The sequence below is a fragment of the Rhineura floridana genome, chromosome 4 (genome assembly GCF_030035675.1).
Source record: "Rhineura floridana isolate rRhiFlo1 chromosome 4, rRhiFlo1.hap2, whole genome shotgun sequence".
Lineage (NCBI taxonomy): Eukaryota > Metazoa > Chordata > Lepidosauria > Squamata > Rhineuridae > Rhineura > Rhineura floridana.
The window spans coordinates 78855486-78879225 of record NC_084483.1 but is presented as its reverse complement, the minus strand read 5'-3'; the positions used below and the strand labels follow the sequence as shown (position 1 = coordinate 78879225).

The window sequence follows — 23740 nt, the reverse complement described above, 5'->3', positions numbered from 1 at the left end:
TTTCCATATCCATTCTTCCATTATCAATATTAATTCCATCTTCCATCTTCAATAGTCCTGTTAAATCCAGTGGTTTCAGAATCCACTCATCCATTATCAGTATCTCATGATGATCTTGCTGTCATAGCCATAGTCATATAACAAGAGTCTGATGGGAATTTCCCCCTTCACAAATACGTCCTTGCCATCAAATCTGAATATGTTGCTGAAATATTGTTGTAAAGTCACTTCTCTGCTCTTCTTTTTTACAAAATGCACTGGCTCATCTCTTAAAAGTTTTTCCATTGTCACATATTTGTAATTAATTCCATAGATTTTTTCTATGTCAAGCTCCATCACATCATTCCAGTGAAGAAAATTATCCAAGACGTTGATAACTTTATCACTAATATCTTCATTAGTTTCTTCAGAGACAACGTTGAATTCCAAACAGTAAACTTTATTTCTAACATCCGTAAACTCCAGATCTTTTTCCAATTCCTCATTTGTTCCAGTCTCCATGGCTTGTATCTTCCCTTTAATTTTTCTTTTCTCATCTCTAATCCCATCAAAATCCTCTTTCACAGAATCCCCTGTTTTTTTAAACTCCTGCATCATTTTGCTAAGTTCAATTTTCATCTCCTGTCTACCCTGTCTCAGGGTTTGTTTCATTATATCAATCTCACTCATTATTTTCTGAAACATAATTTCTTCCATGGTCTCAGTCACTTTCCTGGTTGTCATTCTTAAAACCACAAAAACAAAAAATTATTTCAGCCACAATTGGGTTAATGTTTCAGGCTTGCAGACATCAATACAGCCTGCCTTATCTCTTATAAATTCATGAAAACAAAACAAGTTTAGTTCCCAGCTTCAAACAGTTAGTGGCGTCGTGAGTAAGCAGATTCGTCAAAATGAAATAGACCAAAAAAAAAAATAGTTCCAGACATAATACTCCAAAGTTCATAAATCAAATTTGTTTATTTTTTTCCCTCCTTGAAATAAAAATCCCTCTTCCGTTAATATCTTTAGAATGCACTTCCAGGCCCGCTTTTTGCAATAAAAACAAAGACAAGCTTTTTTCGATTTCTTTCCTCCTTAGTTTCGTGAGTGAAAGAGAAATTTTTTAACTCACCCAGTTCTTTATAGCTGATTCATTGACAAATCTCTTTTTGGTGCAACAATTTAAACCAAGTAAAAAAAAAATGGAAAGAAGGATGCTTGCCTGTTAGTTCGTTTTTCTTTGAAGAAAAGATAAACGTGTCGCTTAATCAGCAAGAGCTTTGATGGAAGTCCGTCCGGCATTCGCTGGCTGAACTTTCTCTCATAAATTAATGAAATCCAGTCCCCCCAACAAAAACAGGCTTTGTGGTTAATCTCACGTTTCTCCCTGACCGGGAGAAAATCTTAACCAGTCAAAAAAAAAACATTCTGACTGATTAAAGCTGAAAAAGCTTCTTCTGAGACAAGAGCTTGTCTCAGAGGCAGCACAGGCAAAATCACCCTTCCCGGAAGTCCACCTTGCAGATTCTTGAATCAAAAGATGAATAATAAGAATGAATTGTATGCAATGTAGCACTAAGTAGTTCCATCAGCACAAGGATTTCTGCTTGTGCAACAGAATTTCCGCCCCTCTCCTCTCCCCTCATGCCCCCCTAAATCTGTTCTAGGGGTTTCCCAACCCTCCAGAGCAGATCTGGGGAGGGATCAGGTTGCACGGGAAGGAGGAGAGGGAGGAAAGTCGCATTGTGCTAGTGGTAATCCTTGTGCTGATGGGACACATTAGATTACCACCCAATAATAATATAAATATGTACAAATATTATTACTGTGGTCACACAAGTTTTTATTACTATAGTACTGGATGCATGCTTTTCAGTTCAAGTGAAGGCTATTACCACAGCAACCAACATCTGAACTGGCCATGGTCTAAGTTTGGGGTCCCCAATATATTGCCTGTGGGCATTGTGATATCCTCAGACATCCCCCCTTGGTGCCTGCTAAGTCCCACTGTCCTCCCCATTTTTTAAAAATGGGTTGTCTGCTTCTTTGTTGGTTTCATTTTTTGGGGGGTGGGATATCTTTTAGGAGGTGGTGTGTGTTAAGCATTACCAGTTTTTCTTCTGTGAAATGGGTGTTTTGTGTTGCCCACTACAGTTTCTTATATTGCCAAATGTGCTCCTGGATTGAAAAAGGTTGAAGACCCCTTGTGTAAGTTGCTGCTGATCTAGTAACTACAACTTACTTCCCATTTTGATCCTTTATAAATGCAAATATGTATCACTGAACACTAAAGTCAGGATCATTCAGACCATAGTATTCCCAATCTCTATGTATGGATGTGGAAGTTGGACAGTGAAAAAAGTGGATAAGAGAAAAATCAACTCATTTGAAATGTGGTGTTGGAGGAGAGCTTTGCACATACCGTGGACTGTGAAAAAGACAAATAATTGGGTGTTAGAATGAATTAAACCAGAACTGTCACTAAAAGCTAAAATGATGAAACTGAGGTTATCCTACTTTGGACACATAATGAGAAGACATGATTCACTAGAAAGGACAATAATGCTGGGAAAAACAAAAGGGAGTAGAAAAAGAGGAAGGCCAAACAAGAGATGGATTGATTCCATACAGGAAGCCACAGACCTGAACTTACAAGATCTGAATAGGGTGGTTTATAACAGATGCTATTGGAGGTCATATTGATTCATAGGGTCGCCGTAAGTCGTAATCGACTTGATTATGACTCCTGCTGGAAGGGAGGAATATAAATCGAATAATAAAATAAATAAATAAATAAAGGCACATAACAACAACAAATAATTAAATTATTATCTATTTGTTTGATTCTCCATAAGCTCAACAGGGATAGTTAAATGTATACATATTTATAGACTAGTTAGCCAGATCTTTTAAACAGGCTGCTCTTTCCTAGTTGCTAAGCTATGACATTGGGAAACATTGACTCCATCACAGATCAGACCATGGAGGGAACAAGCTTGTGGATTTAGCTATGAACATAAATAGGATTTATAGGTGTGATGCTAAACTGGTCTGAATTCTTAAATGTCTTTGAATCCCAATCAACCCTCCCCTTTTTTTGTTTCTTGGTATCTAGTAGCTCATCAAAGTTCCCCTTCTTCTCTGCTCTCTTGCAGCTCTTTTCTGTTTGCTGGGTTTGGGTCATGAGAAGGAGGTTGTTCAGGAACGTGAACAGTTTTTGCGTTTGTTTTACATTCTAATAGTAGCACAAACTTTTTAAAAAACTTTAAATAAAAAAAAACGTTGGCAGTGTTTGCATGTTATGAGTGATATCCAAAGTTTGTCATGCTCAAAGTAGTCCTACCAAAATCAATGGCCTTAAGTAAACATATGCCCACTGATTTCAGTGGTCTTACTGTGAGTATGAGTAACAAGTGAAATTACGATATAAGTTTGTTAGGTATTGAGATCTTCTATTTTGAGTTTTGTAGACACAATTTCCCCCTTTATTGTAACTCCTGCCACAGGAACAAGATAAGATGCCCTGGCTAGTAGTTTGTATTAAATGAAGTTTGAATTTCCAAGTAACAAAACTTTAGTAAATAGGACTTTCATCATAAGACCTCACACTGGTATGAGCATTTGTTATTATTGCTGACTTTATGTTATGCTTTTGCAGTTGCAGAGTCAGATGGATTTGCACAGTATAGTCTCTTGTACAGTGATCACAACTAGGGATGGAAAGATCTGTCAATTTCAGTTCTCTCAGTTTCTCACTTTTCTAATGTTAAATTCAGTCCTCTACATTTCTGCAGGGATCTGCAATTTTTTTTAAAAAATCCTCATGAAAATTCTCCACCATATTAGTGTGCATTTCTCCAAGTAAACACATTTTTGTAGGCAGTTTTGACAAAGGTACACATTTTTGTGAGCCATTTCTCATTTTATCTTACCTTTTTGCATGTTACTTTCACTCATATATTCATTTTTATGCACACTTTCCTCTAATGTATGCATTTTTGTAAATATTGTTTAGTTGGCGAACTGCATCCCAAAATTCTAATACATGCAAATTTTGAAGGATGTCTGTGTTTGGTTGTTTTGGAAAGTGCGAATTTGATAAATTCTGCTTGAAATGCGAACTGAATCGAAATTCTTACCCATCCCTAATCACAACTATGATGTGATAGTCAGTAGTGGTTTGGTGGGATGGGGTGCTGCTGCTTACCAGACCTTCTGTCACTTCCATCACTGTGGCTTTCTGGGAGGGGAGGGGGAAGGCCAGTGGTGAGGTGTTCCTGCCGGCATGTTTACACATGGCTGTTTTCTGAATGTTTATGATCTAAATTTTGCCTTAGTCTAGCCCCTGTGTGGGCCCAACGTGATCAGATATGGGTATATGGATCTACAGTACCCATATTGTAAAATGAATAAAATTGTTTGACTCTGGAAGATCTCAGCTCTTTATATAATGTTTATACTTTAGTGCAGCTTGGAAAATAATGAAGATTAGAGGAAAATTCAAAGGAGCACTTGAAACAATCTATGTTGAGTTAGAAGAACTTTTGTCAGAGACAAATGAACCCAATTTCTGCAAGGGACATTTAAGATGCCTGCAAAATTGGAGTAATTGGTTCAGGCGTTCAGTCCTCCAATTCAAATTGAGCCTTAACAAAACTGTTTAAAGTGTACCTCTGAGGTTTCCTCTTCTCTATTCCTGAGCTGGTACTTCCCCTGTCCCCTTTCTTCCAGAGTTTGGAAAGGAACACACATTTGATACAGGTTTGTATGCTTTATGGGATAATTTCTTACAAAAGGGTTCAAGACACTGCATAAAATGAAAGCTACTCCTGAATGGTATTAAGTTCATTTTATGCCTTTCATCCAGGGATACAGAATACAAAGGACTACAACTCTCATTGGATCAAGTTTCGGCAACAAAGCCTTCATTCCCATATACAAACTCAACTCCGGCTATAACTGACAACAGAAAAGGAAGCAAATCACGTCTCTCCAGCACTAAGTCAAAATCTAGGACCTCTCCATATCCACAGGTATGAACAGTATGATTTTTTTCTTCATGATGGTTGTATTTCATGAGATTTATAGAATATTACAAATGCCTGTTACTCAAAGAGTGGCACTGACAAAATTTTTAGTGTGGTTTCAACAGCATAGATTTAGAATGGATGCAGGGTGAGCCACCCAGCCTGTGTTTGCATTTCTTGTGTGATGTCTAAAAGAGGATCTTGCATATTTTCCACTTTGATGAAATCCACAAGCATCAGATACATGTGATGCTTCACATAGATCACTCAGGGGAGAGGCAGGAGTTCCCCTTTATAAGTTATGCACAGAGCATGCACTGAGGAAACATTTGGTCTTTGGTTCTCCTGTGTAACTACTATGGATGAATTTCAGAGCTTGGAAAAGTTACTTTTTTAAACTACAGCTCCCATCAGCCCCAGCCAGCATGGTCACTGGATTGGGCTGATGGGAGTTGTAGTTCAAAAAGTAACTTTTCCAAGCTCTGTAGGATGATCATAAACATACTGGAGAATACTTTCGGTTGAAATCAAGGAACTTCCAATCAAATGTCTTTAGTATCAGGGTTTGGGTTGTAAGGTTCTGAGTTCCAGAAACTGCGATTAGATATTACTCTTAAAAAAACAGGTACAGTGCTAAGCATTTGGGTTCTTTCTGACTAACTCTTTACAGGTGGTTGCCCGAAGGGCATGGCTAGCAAGTCTGTCAGCGCTGGAAGTCCTGTTCCAGCCTCCCACATTTCTCTGCATATGTGAGGGATTTTTTGTGAACAGCCCTATTTTTTTAAAAGATTTGAGGCATGTATAAATATCCTAGCATGCACACATGTACAGGGATACAGAATGTTTGCTTCTGGTCAAAAGGGCCTGAGATAGGAAAACTAGGGAAGAGCTTTGCCTAGAGAGTTGATACTAATCAGGATAGACCATACTGGGCTAGGTGGATCCATGATTTGACTCTATATGGGAGAAGGGCCTTAGCTCTGTGGTAGAGCATCTGCTTTGCATGCAGAAGGTCCCGGGTTCAATTCCTGACATCTCCAGGTGGGGCTGGGAGAGACTCCTGCCTGAAACCCTGGAGAGCTGCTGTCAGCCAGTGTATACAGTACTGAGCTAGATGGATCAATGGGTCTGACTTGATATAAGGCAGCTTCCTATGTTCTGTATAAGGCAACTTTATATGCTTGTGTGGGTAATGAATTCCCTAATTCTGGGACTGCAAGTGAGAATGTTCTCACTGCAACCATCTCTGCTAATCTTACTTCATAAACATAAAATATTTTATTTTAAATAAATAAGTAAATAACTGAGGGGGCAGTAATTAGGGAATACTGAAGATATTTGAAAGAATGGAGGGCTTATAAAGACAGATGCTCCTCAAAGGATATGCAGGGTCCAGGCCATATAGGGTTCTAATGGTGAACACCAGCAGCTAACTAAAAACCAGGGCAATAGCCATAATGTTGTGTTAATATGTTGCCACATCCTGACTCCTGTGGTCTTCTATTTTTACCACCAAATCATCTTCCAAACCATTTTCAAGTTCAACTCCAAATAAAGTGCATGACAGTAGTCAGTCTCTGAGTTAATAAGCTTATATGATTGGTTGCCAGAAAATGAAAAATAAAAATGGCTGCATCTGATGCAATGGTAAAAAGCACCTCTAGCTAACATTTTATTTATGCATTTTTATGTTGTCTTTCGCAAGACCCTCCGTGGCGCAGAGAGGTAAGCGGCGGTAACGCAGCCGAAGCTCTGCTCACGTCTGGAGTTCGATTCCAATGAGAGGAAGTCGAATCTCCGGTAAAAGGGGTCAAGGTCCACTCCGTCTTCCATCCATCCGTGGTCAGCAAAATGAGTACCCGGCATATGCTGGGGGGTAAAGAAAGGCTGGGGAAGGAACTGGCAATCCTACTCCATATAAACGGTCTGCCTAGTAAACGTTGCAAGACATCACCCTAAGAGTTGGAAACGACTCGCACTATAAGTGCGGGGACACCTTTACCTTTATGTTGTCTTTCAGGGGCAAGCATTGCCTTAACTCTTTGGTGCCCTTGTTTGCCATCATTTATGTTGTGTCCTAGCTAATTCTGTGTGGGCATGTGGAATTATGATGTTGTTATGCTTCCTAATTTACTTAGGTCACCCTCCCTCCATTGCATGAGAGGGGAGAGTGGGCACACTCCCACCCCATCCATCCCATCATCAACACGGTTCCTGCATTCCTCCTTATTTTCCTGAAAATTCTGCTGATGGGATACAATACAGCAACCATAAATAACTTAGACAGATTTACTCTGCATTCACCCATCAGCTTGCCTGTCATATGAATTGCCCTTCCACTCTGAAAAGCCCAGCTTATGCAAAGTCCAGGTTTCCAGATAATGGTGGGAGTTTCACCTGCAATGTGGAGCACATTTCTGAATGTTCCTTCCAAAATTTATGGGGATCACCCTACCAGTAGGCAGAGTGAGACAACTACATCAGGTGTCAGTTGTTCAAGGGCAGCAACTCCTGGCTATTACCCTGGGCCCCTAGCCATTCCCCTCTGCTGTCACATGGCTTCTCCTGGTTCCCCTTATCTGGCCTGATCCTCAAATATGGTGAAGCGTGTTATCCCATCACCAGAACTGAACTACCAGTACATGGAATTGGGAGGGAGTACCATATTGTCAACTTCAGGTACCCAATTCTGTTGGGTGGCCCTAAAACTGAGGCATGCATTGTGTATGTGTTACTGAAGAAGATGGATAGAAGGTCCTTGAGATTTATTTAGACAAAACTGACAAAACAAAGTCAACCCAATCAATAAACACAAGATTTCAGCAGAATGTGGTGTCTTTGAATTCAGTGGATAGTAGCTGGCTTAAATTTGAGTAGATTTAACCATGTTGCATATTATTGGATTTTATGTCTCTTTCACATCATGTTAGGGTGCATTCTTAGAGCTGGCACTTCACTGTCTGTGGGACTGTAGAAAGTGCTGCTCTGCTTCCAGAGATGGAAGTTGCCTGGAGGGATGGTAGTTCTGCTACTGGAAGCCCCCAGTTCATCTCCAGAATGCTCTGCAGGTGTAGAAGCCCCACTGGCAGTGTTCCACCAGCCATAGGAGCCAAAATAGGCTGTGGAGAACATGTCAGGATCTGCAGAATGCTAAGCACCCTCATTGTCTCAACACCTACCCCCAAAATAGCCCAAACCTATGCCAGACCTTTTTAAAAAGTAGAAGAAATGGAAGGGATGGGAAGAAAAAAAGCCTTCATCCTTTCCTACCTCGTGGTGGTTGCTCCACCATGGATCTCCCTCCCCATCCTACACACACACAACTGTAATGTTCTGCCCACCATGATATGGACATCAAAATTACTTTTGAATCATATTTATGCTGCCAAGCATATCATTTCATTCTGTTCAGAAGAAATTGACAAACAGTATTATTGATCATGATCATCTGAATTTAATCTTTCCTTATAATAATCACATAATGAAAAGTACTCTTTCTATAATGGAAACACTTGGTCAGCATCTGGTTCAACCTTTTAGAGCTTCTTGTGCAATTCATTTTTAGCACTCTTGGAGAACTGGGGGTTAAGCCACTGATTGGGATGTTGTTTGCAGCTGTTTAAATCCAAACTTATTTACTATAATAATAACCTTGCCTTATTAGTGTCAGTGAAAGATTGCTAAGCTGGTATGCAATGAATATTGAGATCGCCTCCAAAAGCTAACCTCCTAGAGTCGTTCTGCAGCCTGTTATTGTAATTAGACATATCTCTCTCTCGTTGATTAAAAGGGCTGTATAAATAATGGGCTGGATCTAACAGTTGCGGAAAGTGTTTCTGCTTATACAAGTGGGGACACCTGGGTGTTTTTTGGCTAATTTTTGCATCCCTCTTTAACCCCCCCATCACTCTCAAAAATATGCTTCTGAGGTTTTGGAGACCCAGTCTGGAACAAAATAGGATATGGAGTATAAGGCCATGGAGAGAGGAGGTTTTTTTGTGTGAAAACTGAATGCCCACTCAGTCACCATTAGATACAGTTCAACATATTGAACATACTAGGCTTCATACTGGTAGGTCCGTATTGATTTTTACCAACTCTGAAAAGCAAAGAAAAACATTTTACCTTTTTCTAAAAGTAACTTCAGAGTGACATAGACTTGCTAGCAGCAGAGGTTATTTTAATGGTTGTGCTTGTATTACTTTAATCTAAGTCTTTTGCCATCTGTTCTGCCTATAACAGTAAATGCAAAAAGAACATACTTTACATTTCAGGGTTACATTAGTAAAAAGCAAGATAAAAATGATTTAAAAGCATGCATATGTTTTCAGTACGGTGTAGACTGCATCTGTGATTTCCCCCTTCAAGTTTCAGGCACAAATCAAGAAGAAAGTTGCAAATGTTCCATGCTGCCAAAGAAGACTTTACTGAGAAGGGGAATTACCTTTACATGAATAGTTGTGTTGTCCAGGAATTGAGATAAGGGCTACATATGCTATTTACACATCTGGCTTTGGATGTGAAGCCAGGTACTGTTGTCCTCAGTAGGATAGGCATGGAGATCCAGAAGATAACATTATTCAGATCTGATATGAAGGGTTTGTGTGCTGTTGCTGAAAGTTACTCGGCAAGAATGTAGCGCTTAGCAGCTTAATAAAGTTATAGGCCCACGCATAGTGATGAATGCTTAAGCTGCACTGAAATCTACCGCAGTCTCAGCTTTCTCAGCCTCTCTTCTTAACTAAGTGTAACACAGCTTTGTAACTGGTAAGTTGATCTGTTCTGCTGAAGCAGTTTGTGTTGTTAGAGGGTGAGAGTGTAAGCTCTGCAGCTCTTTCAACAAGAATGGGGGGAGGGGGGAGCTAGACTCTCGTAAAATGTATCAATTTTCCTATTTTGTCTCCATATTTATATAAAGCTTAGTTAAAAGAGAGACTGCAAAAGGTTTCACCTCATTTTGGCTGCAGTCCAGGCACCACTTACGAGTTGACTCACATGACCAGTTCTTTCAGTGCAAGGTGACTTTTTGTAGTTGCCTTTCCAGGGCGATATAGAAAGAACTGTGTATGTGTTTGTGTGTGATATAGTTATAATGCATAACTTAATTTGAGCCAGGGCTTAGCTGCAGAACCTGTTTTAATGCCAGAGATTGACCTTATTATTACTAACAAAATTTATACACTGCTTACTAGAACAAAAGACCTCTAATCAGTTTACAGTAGCCAGTCTAAAGTACTCATTAAAAACATCAAACGTTAAAAATATACTTTTTAAAAAATAAAACAAAATCAGTAATTTTAAAAAATGCATACTTGCTAAAACTACATGCTAAAATTACATGCCTGGGTAGACATGGCTTTGAATGATTTAATCAAAATGGGTGTTTCTGAGCATGACCGGTGCCCCGCTTTTTAATGCTAAGCATAGCCAAATCTCACACATCTTCTGAGGATGGAGCTAAAACTTCCAGATCAGAGGACTGTTTCCTTTGGAAACTATGACTGGAAACTCCAGAGCATGAATGAAGAATCTTATTGCATCTAGCTAGTGAACTATGGTGGACTGTGTACTCACTGGGGCTCTTATCATTTGCAGAAAGAAATAAAGGCAGGCAGCATGAGTCCCTGAAACTGTGAGGCAGTATTAAGTCTCTAAACCAGGGGTAGCTGATCTTTTAAAATTTATGTTTATTTTTTTATTCTTTTGCTCTGCCGAGAGCACAAACCCTAGCCATCCTTCTATGTCTGGAGAGGCATGAAGACTCCTTGATGCCATACTGACTTCAGAAGAAAAGGAGAGTGGGTTCTCCATGCCATGTTAAGTACAGCCACCCATGGACCCAGCAAAACCATGACATGAATCACAGGCCCACCATATTCAGTGATCATGTATTTTGGGTGGCTTTTTTAAAAAGATGGGATTTGCTGGCTAATGTGGAACGGTCTCAGTTAGGACCCCTCCAGCCTGATTTTTTTTTGCAGGTGTATTCCGCAGCATATTTTTGAGTAGTGCAATAGAGCTTTAGTTTGTTTAGTGATGGTGCTCCAGTGCTACCACATTATTGCTGTCTGGAGGAGCTGTACTGCAACAAAAGTGGGACAAAAATAAACCAGAACATTTGTGGTAGAAAAAGTTTTGGGATTTCAGCAGGAAGTTTTGGGATATGCCCTATAGAAATGAAGCAGTGTGACTGCCTCAAAACATTTGAAGGTGCAAATAGTATTGAAATCAGGACTGCGTGTGATTGCCCCAATGTAATCATGAGCACAAATCTTTAGGAATGCAGTCGAAAGGTCTGGAGGGGCCCTTAGAAGCATGGGCACCTTTGGGGTAAATAGCAGCCAGATAGGTGGCAATTTACAGCCAAAAATTGGCAAGGGGCTTCTGAACCTGATCAGAAGCATGTTCCAGATTGTGCTCCACGGCTGCTTTTTTTCAAAAATAAATGTGGGCAAAGCACACTTGTTTAAATATGTGTCCAACATCAGATGTAGTTTGGTCCTTAGACTTCGGGCCTAAGTGGCAAATATATGATCTAAGCTGTCCTTCAAACTTTTTGTGACTTTTTCCCCCTTGGGATAAAGCCACATTGGAGACTCTGGTAATGCCTTTCTTGGTCAATGCTCTTTCCCAAATCTCTTGTCATTCTGCTGGCACACTGGATATTGGCCCTTGTTTTAGGAACTGCCAGTCCATCCTCTGGGAATCTAGCAACACAACAGGAAGAATTGGGATGCCTGGACATGGTCAGAAATAGATCGTATGAACTCTCTGGTGCACCTTTACTGCCAGTAGTCCTTTTAGTACTGGAAGGTGATGATTGATTTTAGGAGCAACTCCAGGCCAAATAAGCTCTTAGTGTTTATCCCAAGGCTTCATCTTGTAATTTGCCTGGACAAGCCACATTAAAAACTGTAGGAGAGTTGACATGAGGAAAATGAGAAGAAACCACTTCCAAATATGGTTGGAATTGGTCCCCAACTCCACCCATTCCCCTACTCATTCCTATCTGCCAAAAGGCAGCTGAAGCTCACCCAGGAACCTTTTCATGTTTATCCCTTGACCAGAAGAACATGATTCTATTTCAGCCCCGGATATTTTTTCTTTTAATTTCTTTTCCTCTCAGAGTAGACTGAATCTGGTTCCTGCCCCCAAATATACCTCCATCTTCTTTTTAGAGAATAAGATAATATGAGCTGGATCCAGATTTGCCCCTCTGTGAATGAAAGGGCTCATTTCATTTGTGGAAACGGGACCCAGCCCATTGGATGAAAGGGGGTGTGGCTAGAGATGTGAAGTCCCTGGAAAAAAAATGGTAAAATTAGGGGTGTTTTTCCCCCATCCACCCCCCAGAAAAACAAAAAAGGATTTTGAAAGAAAGGGAAAAAACCATTTCTCTTCCCCACCCCCCAATCTTTCTGCTTTTTCCCTGGGCCTTTACATCTCTAGTGACTTTACTGTTTCCCCCTGCAGCCCCCAGCACCACTTCCCACACTGTTCTGGAGAGTTGCCAATCCCTCCATAGTAGCATTTCAGGGAGCTCCAGAGGGATCAGCAAAAATCGCCACCCCATCCCCTTCCTCCAGTGTGTGTGGAACTCGGTTGAGTTACACCTCTAGAGCTAACCTCATGTTCTTATACAAACGTTCATGTATTTCAATAGGCTCTCTGTCGGAGAAGATCCCAGCAGATTGCATCCCTGTCAATGGTCTCTAGTACAGATACTTTTCATACTGTGGGGGCCGGGGTGGGGTGGGGTGAGAGAATGGGAAGTCTCGTCCCGCAGGAAGCACACCTTGCATCTGGGAACAAGATGTTCCTAAAGCTGTGCCAGGAACAGAGCTGCATTCAAACAGGCCTCGTGTCAACATCCATGAGGATGGAAAGAGACCAGATGGTGAAAATGCAGAGGCATGCAGACATTTCCCTCACTTGTGTACCAAATATTTTTGGGGAAAAGTGAGACCACACCTCATCCACCACCCCACCCTGACAGTGACCACATGTTTCATGTTAGTGAGAAAGGGATGTATGCCTGTAGATCTCTTCCTCACATGCAGATTCCTGAATGTATGGTTAAGCTTTATGTGGGAACAGCCCTTTCTCACTAATGTAGAAGCCATAGCTTGGCATGGCCAGTAGGCATAATAACAGAGCCCATTTTGCCTCTGCCTCCTCCCACAACAAAGGTAGTCCAGAGAATGGGTGCTGCAAGCTTCCCTCATACCTACATCCAGCTTATCTGTCCACTCTGTTGTGGAGCTCAAGTTTAGAGCATGCATTGGCCTCCATTTCCTTGTAATGGCCTGGCAAATGCATCAAGAGGGAAGGCTCTGTTAAGCCCTATGGAGATTCTGCTATCATGGACAAATACTGTGTCTGCTTGGGGAAGGACTGTGTCCGCAGTCTTTTGTATTTATGCAGTAAATACAAATAGCAGATAAAGTGTCAAACCGGATCCTGTTCCCACCACAACTCTCCCCAGGTGATAGTGTGCTGTGCACAACTACACCATATAAGAATTGCTGGGTCTTTTGCCAACATGCTGCTGGAAATGTGACCTATAGAACAATTTTTGAGCACTACTTAAAATAAATCTCTCTGTATAAAATTCTGTGTTGCTTAAGAATCTGAGAACACATTCTTACCACTTTCTTATCAACCTTTCTCCTGTTTTCTTGTCATCTTTTCATCATTCTTTTCCATTATGCTTAAGGAGGAGCCTCATTCAATATTTAATATTCCTCTGATGTGGTAGACTATTTTTTTTATTTTAAAAAATCTGCATTTCTTCTGAGCCACAGGGACATAACATGCTAGAGTAGGGTGGCCCCCTAAATCTCCAAATGTGCAAGAGATAATGCCTTATATTTGGAGATGCCAACTATCTGTAAATATTTGGCCTGAGAGTTAATGGAAGTAGAGTAAATGCTGAATGACAAAGGTGAACAGGTCTTATTGGCTACAGAAAACAATTTTTGGAATTCTGTCTCTGATATGCATTGCTGTATAATGCAAGATCTGGCCTTGTCAGTATGAAGAAAGCTATATCAGGCCTGGTGCCAGCAAGCGGCCAGATTGGGTACTGGCCAAAGGCCCCTGGTGCTGAGAGGGGCCCCTGGTGCGGGTGCTGGGCAGGTGTAGCTCCCACTTTGTCATCTGTGCTAGCATTGGGTCATGGAGTGCGGAGTGGCAACACTCTTCATTGTTCATGCAGGCTGGCTACGGAGCTGTGGCGCCATGCAAGCATGCTGTGCATGCATGGTTGCCATCACCCGAGATGGCGGTAGGGACATCAACACAACACCTGCCATCTTGGGTGATGGCAACTATGCGTGTGCAGTACACTAAACTGTTGACATGGCCAGGGCTATTTAAGCCACCAGCAGTGGTAGTGCATGTAGCAGTGTCAAGCGTCCCTGCAGTCTGGTGCTGGCTGTGGATGAGATAGAGAGAAACCCAGAAACAAATTCTGTGATTTGACATAGTCATTCATGAGCTTACATACTTATCTAAATGAGCCAGCAATAGATAACCATGAAAAAGAATGAGGAACATTAAAGAAAGCCCAAGCTTAGTGCTAAAGACAAGGCCCTTCAGAGAGTCCAATCTTCTAATCTCAGAACTGCAGCTACCACACAGTTAGGAACAACAAAAACTTTCCTCTTCAGGAAATTAAACATTTCTTCAGATGTTTAAATCTGAATGGTATGTGAAAACAATAAGGAGTGCAACTGGGTGTGGCATTATTATGTTAAGGCTGCAATCCTAAACACTAACAAATAGTACGGGCACTTCCAGATTACCTGTTTATTGAGGATTTATTCTGATTTGTTTGCAGGAAGGTTACAAGATGTTGCATCAAAGCAATTGTTATACAACCACACTTTCCAGTGCATTTCCCTATCACTTTCCTTGTCACAAACAAATTTGATCTGTTGGAGAAGTGGGTTTCTTGCGCAAGAAGAGAAGACTGAACAGAGATATGATAGCACCCTTCAACTTGAAAGGTTGTCACACAGAGGAGGGCCAGGATCTCTTCTCACTCATCCCAGAGTGCAGGGCATAGAATAATGGGCTCAAGTTATAGAAAGCCAGATTTTGGCTGAACATCAAGAAAAGCTTTCTAACTGTTAGAGCAGTACAACAATGGAACCAATTACCTAGGGAGGTGGTGGGCTCTTCAACCCTGGAGGTATTTGAGAGGCAGCTGGACAGCCACCTGTTGGGTATGCTTTAACTTTGATTCTTGCATTGAGCAGGGGGTTGGACTCAATGGCCTTATAGGCCCCTTCCAACTATACTAAGCTATGATTCTAAGACCTCCCAATCAGCTACAATTTCACAATCTGAATTTACAAGCATGTGGTTGAATCCCACGTGAAATAGCAACAGGTTGGAAGCACCTTAAGTACCATTGAACTAAGTGAAACTTAAGTCTGAGTAAATATACATAGGATTGCACTGCAAAAGTGAGTGTGAGCATCACATGGGTGATTCCTAAATACTTCTGCTCAAGAGCCTTTTAAATGAGTGGCTCAGGATACTGGGAAAGACAACATTGCAAAAGTAACTTGGAAACAAGGAGAGAAGGTGAAAATGTCTGCCACAACATTGATTTCTGGTCTTTGTTAAAAAACACTTAAGAAATGCCACTTTTGAACTTGATTGCCAGCAAGTAGGTATTAAAGGTAGGTCAAACTAAGGAGGGAACGTTTTAGCCTGTGAGTTTCATTGAAGCACCATATTGGCACAGTAAGTAGATAAAGCAGACTGAGTGGTGTTGCTACTATAGCAATATCGCAAGACACAACATAGCAATATCATGACAAGCACAGGATTATGTGGACAGGACTAGAAGTAGCAATAGGTTTGATACCTCTTCATGGGATCCTAAAGGGATTTTCTCCTTTTGCAATTGCAGCTGAATAGACAATATAGCCCCATTTGACTTTTATGGCTTTTATTAATCATTTATGGCTTCATTGCAGAAAGCTGTAAAACACTGGGTTTGCAGTGAGTAAGCATAGATACCCTAATGCACAAACCAGTTATGTGAAAATATGTGGATATAACGACTTAGTCCTCCTTGTGTCCAAGCTTCTGATTTGTGAATTGTCAATTGGACTAAATCAGTAAATCAAATTGCTTATCATAGACAATATTCCACCCTTTATTTCTTCTTATTTTTTCTTCTTTATATACTGCAGTATTCTGGATTTCACACAGAAAGATCTGAATCTGACCATGAAAGCCAGTGGGGTGGCAGCCCACTGACCGACACAGCCTCTCCGCAATTAATGGATCCCATTGAAAGGCCAAATTCTCAGCATCATGATGTTTCCTGTGCCTATAGACAATATTCGGACCGCAGTGCTCTCTGCTATGGTTTTGCACTTGACCATTCCAGGTTGGCTGATGACAGACACTTCCACACGCAGGCCTGTGAAGGTGGAAGGTGTGAGGCTGGCCGATACTTCCTTGGCACACCACAGCCTGGAAGGGAAATGTGGTGGGGTTCTCGATCTGGCCTTTCCGTAACCAAATCTTCTCCTGAGAGCAGAGAAGCCTTTGAAAACAGCATGCCTCATATAACTTCCATTCACCGAATTCATGGTAAGTGGTAAACAAAGAAAGAAAGAAACCCACCACACTGGGAGACAGGTTGTGTTAGCAACACAGAGCCAGAGTTTCAAAGGCCTGTCTAGAATGGTCTCAGTTGGCTTATTTATGGTTCCTGCCATGATATTAGGAGATGTCTATGCCTCTTCGTTGACTGTTACCTTACCTGCAAGCAGGGATGGAAAGATCTGTCAGTTTCAGTTCTCTCCATTGCTCATTTTTTTCAATCTTAAATTCAGCTTTCCAATTTCTGCAGCAGTTTGAGATTTTTTTTTAAAAAAAATCACATTATTTTAGTGTAGTAAAAATACTAATAAACACATTTCTGTATGCTGTTTGACTACTGGGCACATTTTTGCAATCATTTTTCCCAGTATAATGAATTTTTATTGCTATGTTTCACTCATATATTCATTTTTATGCACGCTTTCCCCAATATATGCAATGATGTAAACATGTTTTGGTTGGCAAACTGCACGACAAAATTTGAATAAGTGTAAATTTTGAAGGATGACTGTGTTTTGGCACTCATATTGTTTTGGGAAATGCAGATTTGATAGATTTGGCTTTAAATGCGAACTGAATCGAATTTCTCCCCCATTCCTACCTGCAAGGAAGGCTTGTAGGGTCCTGTTGGAATAGGCATAGGGAACTGGGTTCCATCAGCCCCAGCCAGCATGGCCAGTGTTTGGGGATTATGGGAATTGTAGTCTAATAAGTAGATGGTATATACTTTCTCCTTCTCTTGGGCATTAAAAATTGAACAAGGGTGTCTAGATGGAGCTTTTGGCAATGATCCTCAATTCCTCCACCCCTTTGCAATGAATTTCACATGTGTACTCCAGTCCCAGTCTAGCTCATCCTTATGGGCTTATTAAATACTGAAAAATCCATTTAAATTTTGTTAGCACTCATCTGCACTTCTCTGTCATCATAAAGATAATATCTTTCTTTATAAAAAGTAAAGGCAGCCATGCTGGGCCACTAGAAAATATCCATAATCCATAATAATGGCAAAGGTTTTAGTTGGGCAACCAAAATATCAGTAAATATTGTGCAAGTTTTTGAGTTCTGTGGAACTCTTCACCAGGCTAGGAAAAATAAGGGAGTGGGGAGGAGAAACGTTGGCTGATGTTGAGGTCATGTTGTCTGCATCTGGTCACAGTCTAATGCTAGAATGGGAGAGAAGTCAGCAGGTGTTCATGATTCTCTCTGGAACCACAAAGCTGGCTGTTACCCAGGGTTCCAGAGATGGGGGAATCAGCAATTATGAATGTTTCTTGTTCCTAGGAGGCCTTAGTGCAGCCTGATATGAGCCTAGCACATAAACAGCCAACTTTCCCCCTTACCTGCTCAGTTTATCATCTAGCTCAGGAGTGAGCAACTTTTGGCTCTCCAGATATTACTGAATATCAACTCCCACCAACCACAGCAAGGATGGCCAATCAACACAGATGATGGGAGTTGTAGTTCAGTAACATCTGGAGGGCCACAGGTTCACCACACCTGAATAGGATAGAGAGTTCTGTTGTTGTTATGTGCCTTCAAGTTGATTATGACTTACGGAAACCCTATGAACCAGTGACCTCCAATAGCATCTGTCATGAATCATCCTGTTCAGATCTTGTAAGTTCAGGTCTGTGGCTTCCTTTATGGAATCAATCCATCTCTTGTTTGGCCTTCCTCTTTTTCTACGCCCCTTCTGTTTTTCCCAGCATTATTGTGTTTTCTAATGAATCATGTCTTCTTATTATATGTCAAAAGTATGATAACCTCAGTTTCATAATTTTAGCTTCTAGTGATAGTTCTGGTTTAATTTGTTCTAACACCCAATTATTTGTGTTTTTTGCATGGTATGCTCAAAGCTCTCCTCCAACACCACATTTCAAATGAGTTGATTTTTCTTTTCTCCACTTTTTTCACTGTCCAACTTTCACATCCATACATAGAGATCGGAAATACCATGGTCTGAATGATCCTGACTTTAGGGTTCAGTGATACATCTTTGCATTTGAGGACCTTTTCTAGTTCTCTCATAGCTGCCCTCCCCAGTCCTAGCCTTCTTCTAATTTCTTCACTGTTGTCTCCATTTTGGTTAATGATTGTGCTGAGGTATTGATAATCCTTGGCAAGTTCAATGTCCTCATTGTCAACTTTAAAGTTACAGAAGTCCTGCTTTTGTGCTTTCCTCTAACTTTCATCAGCATTCATTTCAAATCATTACTGGTTTCTGCTACTAGTATGGTATTGTCTGCATATCTTAGATTATTGATATTTCTCCCTCCAATTTTCACATCTCTTTCATCTTGGTCCAATCCCACTTTCCGTATTATATGTTCTGCATATAGATTAAACAAGAAGGGTGATAAAATACACCTGTCTCACCCTTTCTAATGGGGAACCAATCAGTTTCTCCATATTCTGTCTTTACAGTAGCCTCTTGTGCAGAGTATAGGTTGCACATCAGGACAATCAGATGCTGTGGCACCCCCATTTCTTTTAAAGCATTCCATAGTTTTTCATGATCTACACAATCAAAGGCTTTGCTGTTATCTATAAAGCACAGGGTGATTTCCTTCTGAAATTCCTTGGTTCATTCCATTATCCAATGTATGTTTGCGATATACGATGATAGATGAGAGTTCTAGAGAAAGCAAATGTTTGCACACTATCTGGTGATATTTTGGGTGGCATAATAAAGATATTGCCCAAATATGGATTTTATATTTTTTTCCTTTATGTTCTGCTGTCCCCTAAATGATAACTTAAAAGTGTACCTGTATGATTATGTTATTTCCCCTTCAAATTGGTCTAAATGCTCTGCTTTCTATCAGGAAGAAGCTAACAGCAGACCTTACTTTCAGTTTATTTCATTTGATTTAAGAATAGAACTACCTTCCTTGTTTCTGTAATTGGAAATCTGATTTTGCCCCTCAATATTCAGGGTGGTGCAGTAGTGTAGTGGCAAATTCAGAAATGCAGAGTCTCTTCATGATAGTCATGCCACACACTCCTCACAGCCACACCCCCTTTTCCACTTTCCCTCATCTCTCTTGCTCTCCCTGTTGTCTCGCGAGCCAATCAGCATGAAAGGAGAGGCTGTGTGTTAGCTACTGAGAAGAGTCTTCTGAGTGGCTGGCTCACCTCCTTTCATTCTGATTTGCTCCAATCAGCATGAAAGGACAAGCAATCTTCTCAATGGCTAACATGCTCTGTTTTCATGCTAGTTGGCTCATACATAGGGACCTAGCTGGGACCCTGCACCCCTGGAGTGGTGTGCATGTGTTAGAGAGAGATTTTTCGGATAATCCACTTGTTCACTTGGAAATAAGTGTTCACTTGCAAATAAGTGCTGTGTGCTCAATGGAACTTCCAAAAGTATGCCTATAGTTGCAATGTCAAATATTCATGTCAGTATTTTTCTACTAAATGCTTGCTTCTTTATGGTTATTTTGCTGACAAACTAATGGTCAGGAAAAACCCATTGATGATCATTGTTGTATTAGTTCAAGAATAGTAATGGTGCTATTAATATGCCTGGAGTTACCAACTTTGTTATACATAGTAAGTGGATTCAGCTTAGCAAATTTTTTTCCTAACACATATGAAATTCTTCAGTCATCTGGCTTTGGAAACCAAGTGAAAAGGTCCAACATAAAAAAATAGATAACACTGCCAATGCTCATTGGATAAAAGAGATTTTCACATATTGTTCAGCTTGCATTAACTATGGAGTCTCTCATGGGGTGACCCTTACCAGACAAATCATTCCTATTCAATTGTCAGTGCAGATAGCTATATACATTGAGGAGATAGGTTTCATCTCTGATTGTGTTTTAAAGGAGCAGTTGAAATAAAACTGTTTGACAATGGGTAAATATGCTTCTGCTATGTGGATGCCTTCTGTTCCCAGGAACATATTCAAATATTTGATTCTTTTACCATGCATTTGTATGGTGTTTAGCATAATAGGTGCCTGATCTTACTTTGAACCACAAGATTCTCCTGCAAAACTATGTCTATCTGGAAGCCTCCTGCATTTCTAAATTTGGCACTGTAATGTACAAACACAGTAGCACAATGTACAAACAAATAGCACAGGAATTGTCTTATGCAAAGCCAGGTATGCTTTCTTGGGATGCCTCCCAGGCTTACATATACAGAATGCACTGATTGGGCCACCAACTGTATCGACTAGTCAGGACTTGATATGGAGTAAAACACCCTGAATGTATGTTGAAACACTGCAACATAACTCTGAAGTTAGAGCCTCCTGATACAATTGCCTTGTAATATTGATTAGTAACCATATATTGTATTGCACTCTGAGGCATGAAGCTTCTGACATTGGCTGAGGCTATGTGGTGGCACAAGAGTGTTCAGTTGCTCAGGGAAATAAACAGTTTGCAGGCCAGCCTGTGTGAAGCTAGAGAAAGTTATCAGTGGAGGCAGCCTTCTCTCTTTTTTAAAAAATCCCCCAACAATATCCCTGGGAAAAGCATCACTGCAGCTCTGCTACTGTTTGAAGAGGTGATAAAGTTGGGATTTTTTTTTCTTTTCAGTAAAGGAGAGTATAAAGCTCTCTGCCATCTCATCTAATGTGGTAAACAATCTGCCTCTCCCCAAAATATTAGACTTTGCCCCAGACCCACCCCCCAAGTTTCAAAAATAACTTCTCCACTTTTGTGAGCAAAAGCCCAGCAAGAGATAATGTATAATGGAGTCACAGCTTTTAAGAAAGGAGAAAGCAAGAAAATGGTAGGCCTTAGGCCAAATTGCTCATAGGACTTTGAGACAGGAAGAAGTTGTGATTGTGGAAGGAAATAAGCAAAGGAGGGTGCCTGGGGCATATAGTTACTAGATCCTAGAGCAGGAGTCAGTAACTGCTTTCATCCACCTGGCCAGATCAAAAAGTGGCCAATTGTCCATGAGTCACATTTGACATGTGGGTGGGGCCATCCCCTGGCAATCATCTCATGTCATATGGCCCAAGCTGAAAGCAGTAGAGCTTGCAATCTGCGCCAAATTTAAACAGTGCCAAATGCAAGCCCATCTGCAAAGGAACAATCAGGAGTCCATTCTAAGTTACACCTGATGTCATATGTCAGGTGAGTGATAGGTGGGTATGACCAGCCAAAACCAACTTCGTGGGACAAATTGGGAAGCCCAGCGGGCTTAGCTTGGCCTATGGCCAGAGGTTCCCCACCACAGTCCTAGAGTCTAAATCTGCCCTCCTCATAGTAGTGACTTCAAGATGTTTTGGACTACAACTCACATAACTTCTAACCATTGGCTATGCTATCTGGGGTTGGAGATCACTGGAATCCAAGAATATGTGGAGGGCATCAGGTTGGGGAAGGCTGGTGTATACCTTGCCAGAGGAATTCTGCCAGTTGTGCTTTCTGCTGACACTACAATATTGTGAGCTGGCAACAAGGGCCAAGAAACAGTAGCTGGTGAAGCCTAATTTCACGATTACATGGTTGCAGAAGGCTTGTAATTGTTGGAACAGTTATATTCCCACTGGACATGCATAGGTTCTGAATGTTCTGCTGTACTCTGTGTACAGCCCATTGCTGATTACTCACCTCCTTTGTTTTACCCCACTTTCTAGGAAGAGGGCACTGGGATGAAGAAAGTGTTGTTAGTTCCCCAGATCCTGGTTCTGCTAGTGAGTCAGGTGACCGATACCACTCTGAGCAGTATCAGGGCAGCCCACATGAGCCGAGCAAAATTGAGACTCTAATAAGAGCGACTCAGCAAATGATTAAAGAAGAAGAAAACAGGCTACAGTTGCGGAAGTCAACTCCTGATCAGCTGGTTTCCATCAACGGAGCAGCAAAAAAACACTCTGTTTGTTTTGCAAACTACCAGCAGCAGCAGCAGCAGCAGCAGCTGAGAGGAGATGCCTGCAGGGTCCCTAGCATCACCAACACGTCTCCCTGTGAACACACGCAGCAGCGTGATGGGAAAATGATCAGCCCCCATGACAATGACTATGACAACAGCCCCACGACACTGTCTAGAATAAGCAGCCCCAATTCTGACCGAATTTCTAAATCGAGTTTGATACTGGCTAAAGACTGCCTTCAATCAGAAGTGTCGCCTCCAGGGGATAATACAGCAGGTTCCCCAAACTATTACAGTTCTCATAGGCAGTACTTTGATAAGCATGCATACACGTTCACAGGATATGCTCTGGAGCACCTTTATGACAGCGAAACCATTAGAAACTATTCTTTGGGCTGCAACGGGTCGCACTTCGATGTGACTTCTCACCTACGGATGCAGCAAGATCCAGCACAGGGACACAAGGGGACGTCCGTTATAATAACCAATGGAAGCTGATGGGTGTTTCCCAAGCCCCCTTTCCTTGAAAAACAAAATGAAAGAAAGTTTGTGCTAGGAAAGTATCTCTGCAGTAGTAACAGCAGAGCAGACACACATGTTTTCATACTGTTGCTGTTTCTAGCATTTGATAAACTACAATGCACTAGAAAGAGTACTTGTAAGGTCCTGGGGAGGTGTTAGCTTATCCAAGTTACTATTTAAAATGCACTGGTATTAATCAAGGTTACATTAGCAAGTTGAATTGCAAAGCTAGCACCACATTGTGGTGGAGATCTATGCTGGGAGCCTCTGGAGCACACCAAGGGAGCAGCTTGTGTCCGTTTGTGGAAATGTATGACGAAAGTGGTGGGAGGGCAGAATTTCTAAAGCTGCTGGTACCTGTCAGGCCCTAATAAGACAAAAACACTATGCACTCCTTCCATGAAAAGAAAAAGTGAAATGCAGACTTTAAAAAATGGCAAAGCTATCTGTGTTTTCATATTTGTACTGCTCCTGCTTCCCCAATGGCGGCAAAGAATGGCTATACAAAAGTGACAAGGTCAGTATGGTCATTTGCTGGAATATAGGTACTTGACATGGAATCATGCTTGCTGTGCAACAAAATGGACAGGAAGAGAACTGCTAGCTGAAGTCTTGTTACAAGGGAAGGAACAGAAAGGCAAGGGGCCATTCTTATCCTGGTTTTGAGTAACAGAGGTGGTGTAACTGCATAGATCTAAAGGAGAGGAGCCCTTACCCCCATCATTCCTTGCCATTAG

At 41.1% G+C, this 23740-nt stretch overlaps 1 protein-coding gene across 1 annotated transcript in view; it reads left to right on the top strand.

Annotated features, from left to right (window-relative positions):
* The window catches only part of SIM1 (SIM bHLH transcription factor 1), a 78806-nt gene extending 55584 nt beyond the window's left edge, over positions 1–23222 (top strand). The window contains exons 9-11 of the mRNA XM_061626275.1: positions 4850–5015; positions 16220–16625; positions 22246–23222. Of these exons, the coding sequence (XP_061482259.1) occupies positions 4850–5015; positions 16220–16625; positions 22246–22979 (1306 nt within the window). The 3' untranslated portion in view covers positions 22980–23222. The remainder of the gene's footprint in view (positions 1–4849; positions 5016–16219; positions 16626–22245) is intronic.
* The last annotated feature ends 518 nt before the right edge of the window (positions 23223–23740 follow it).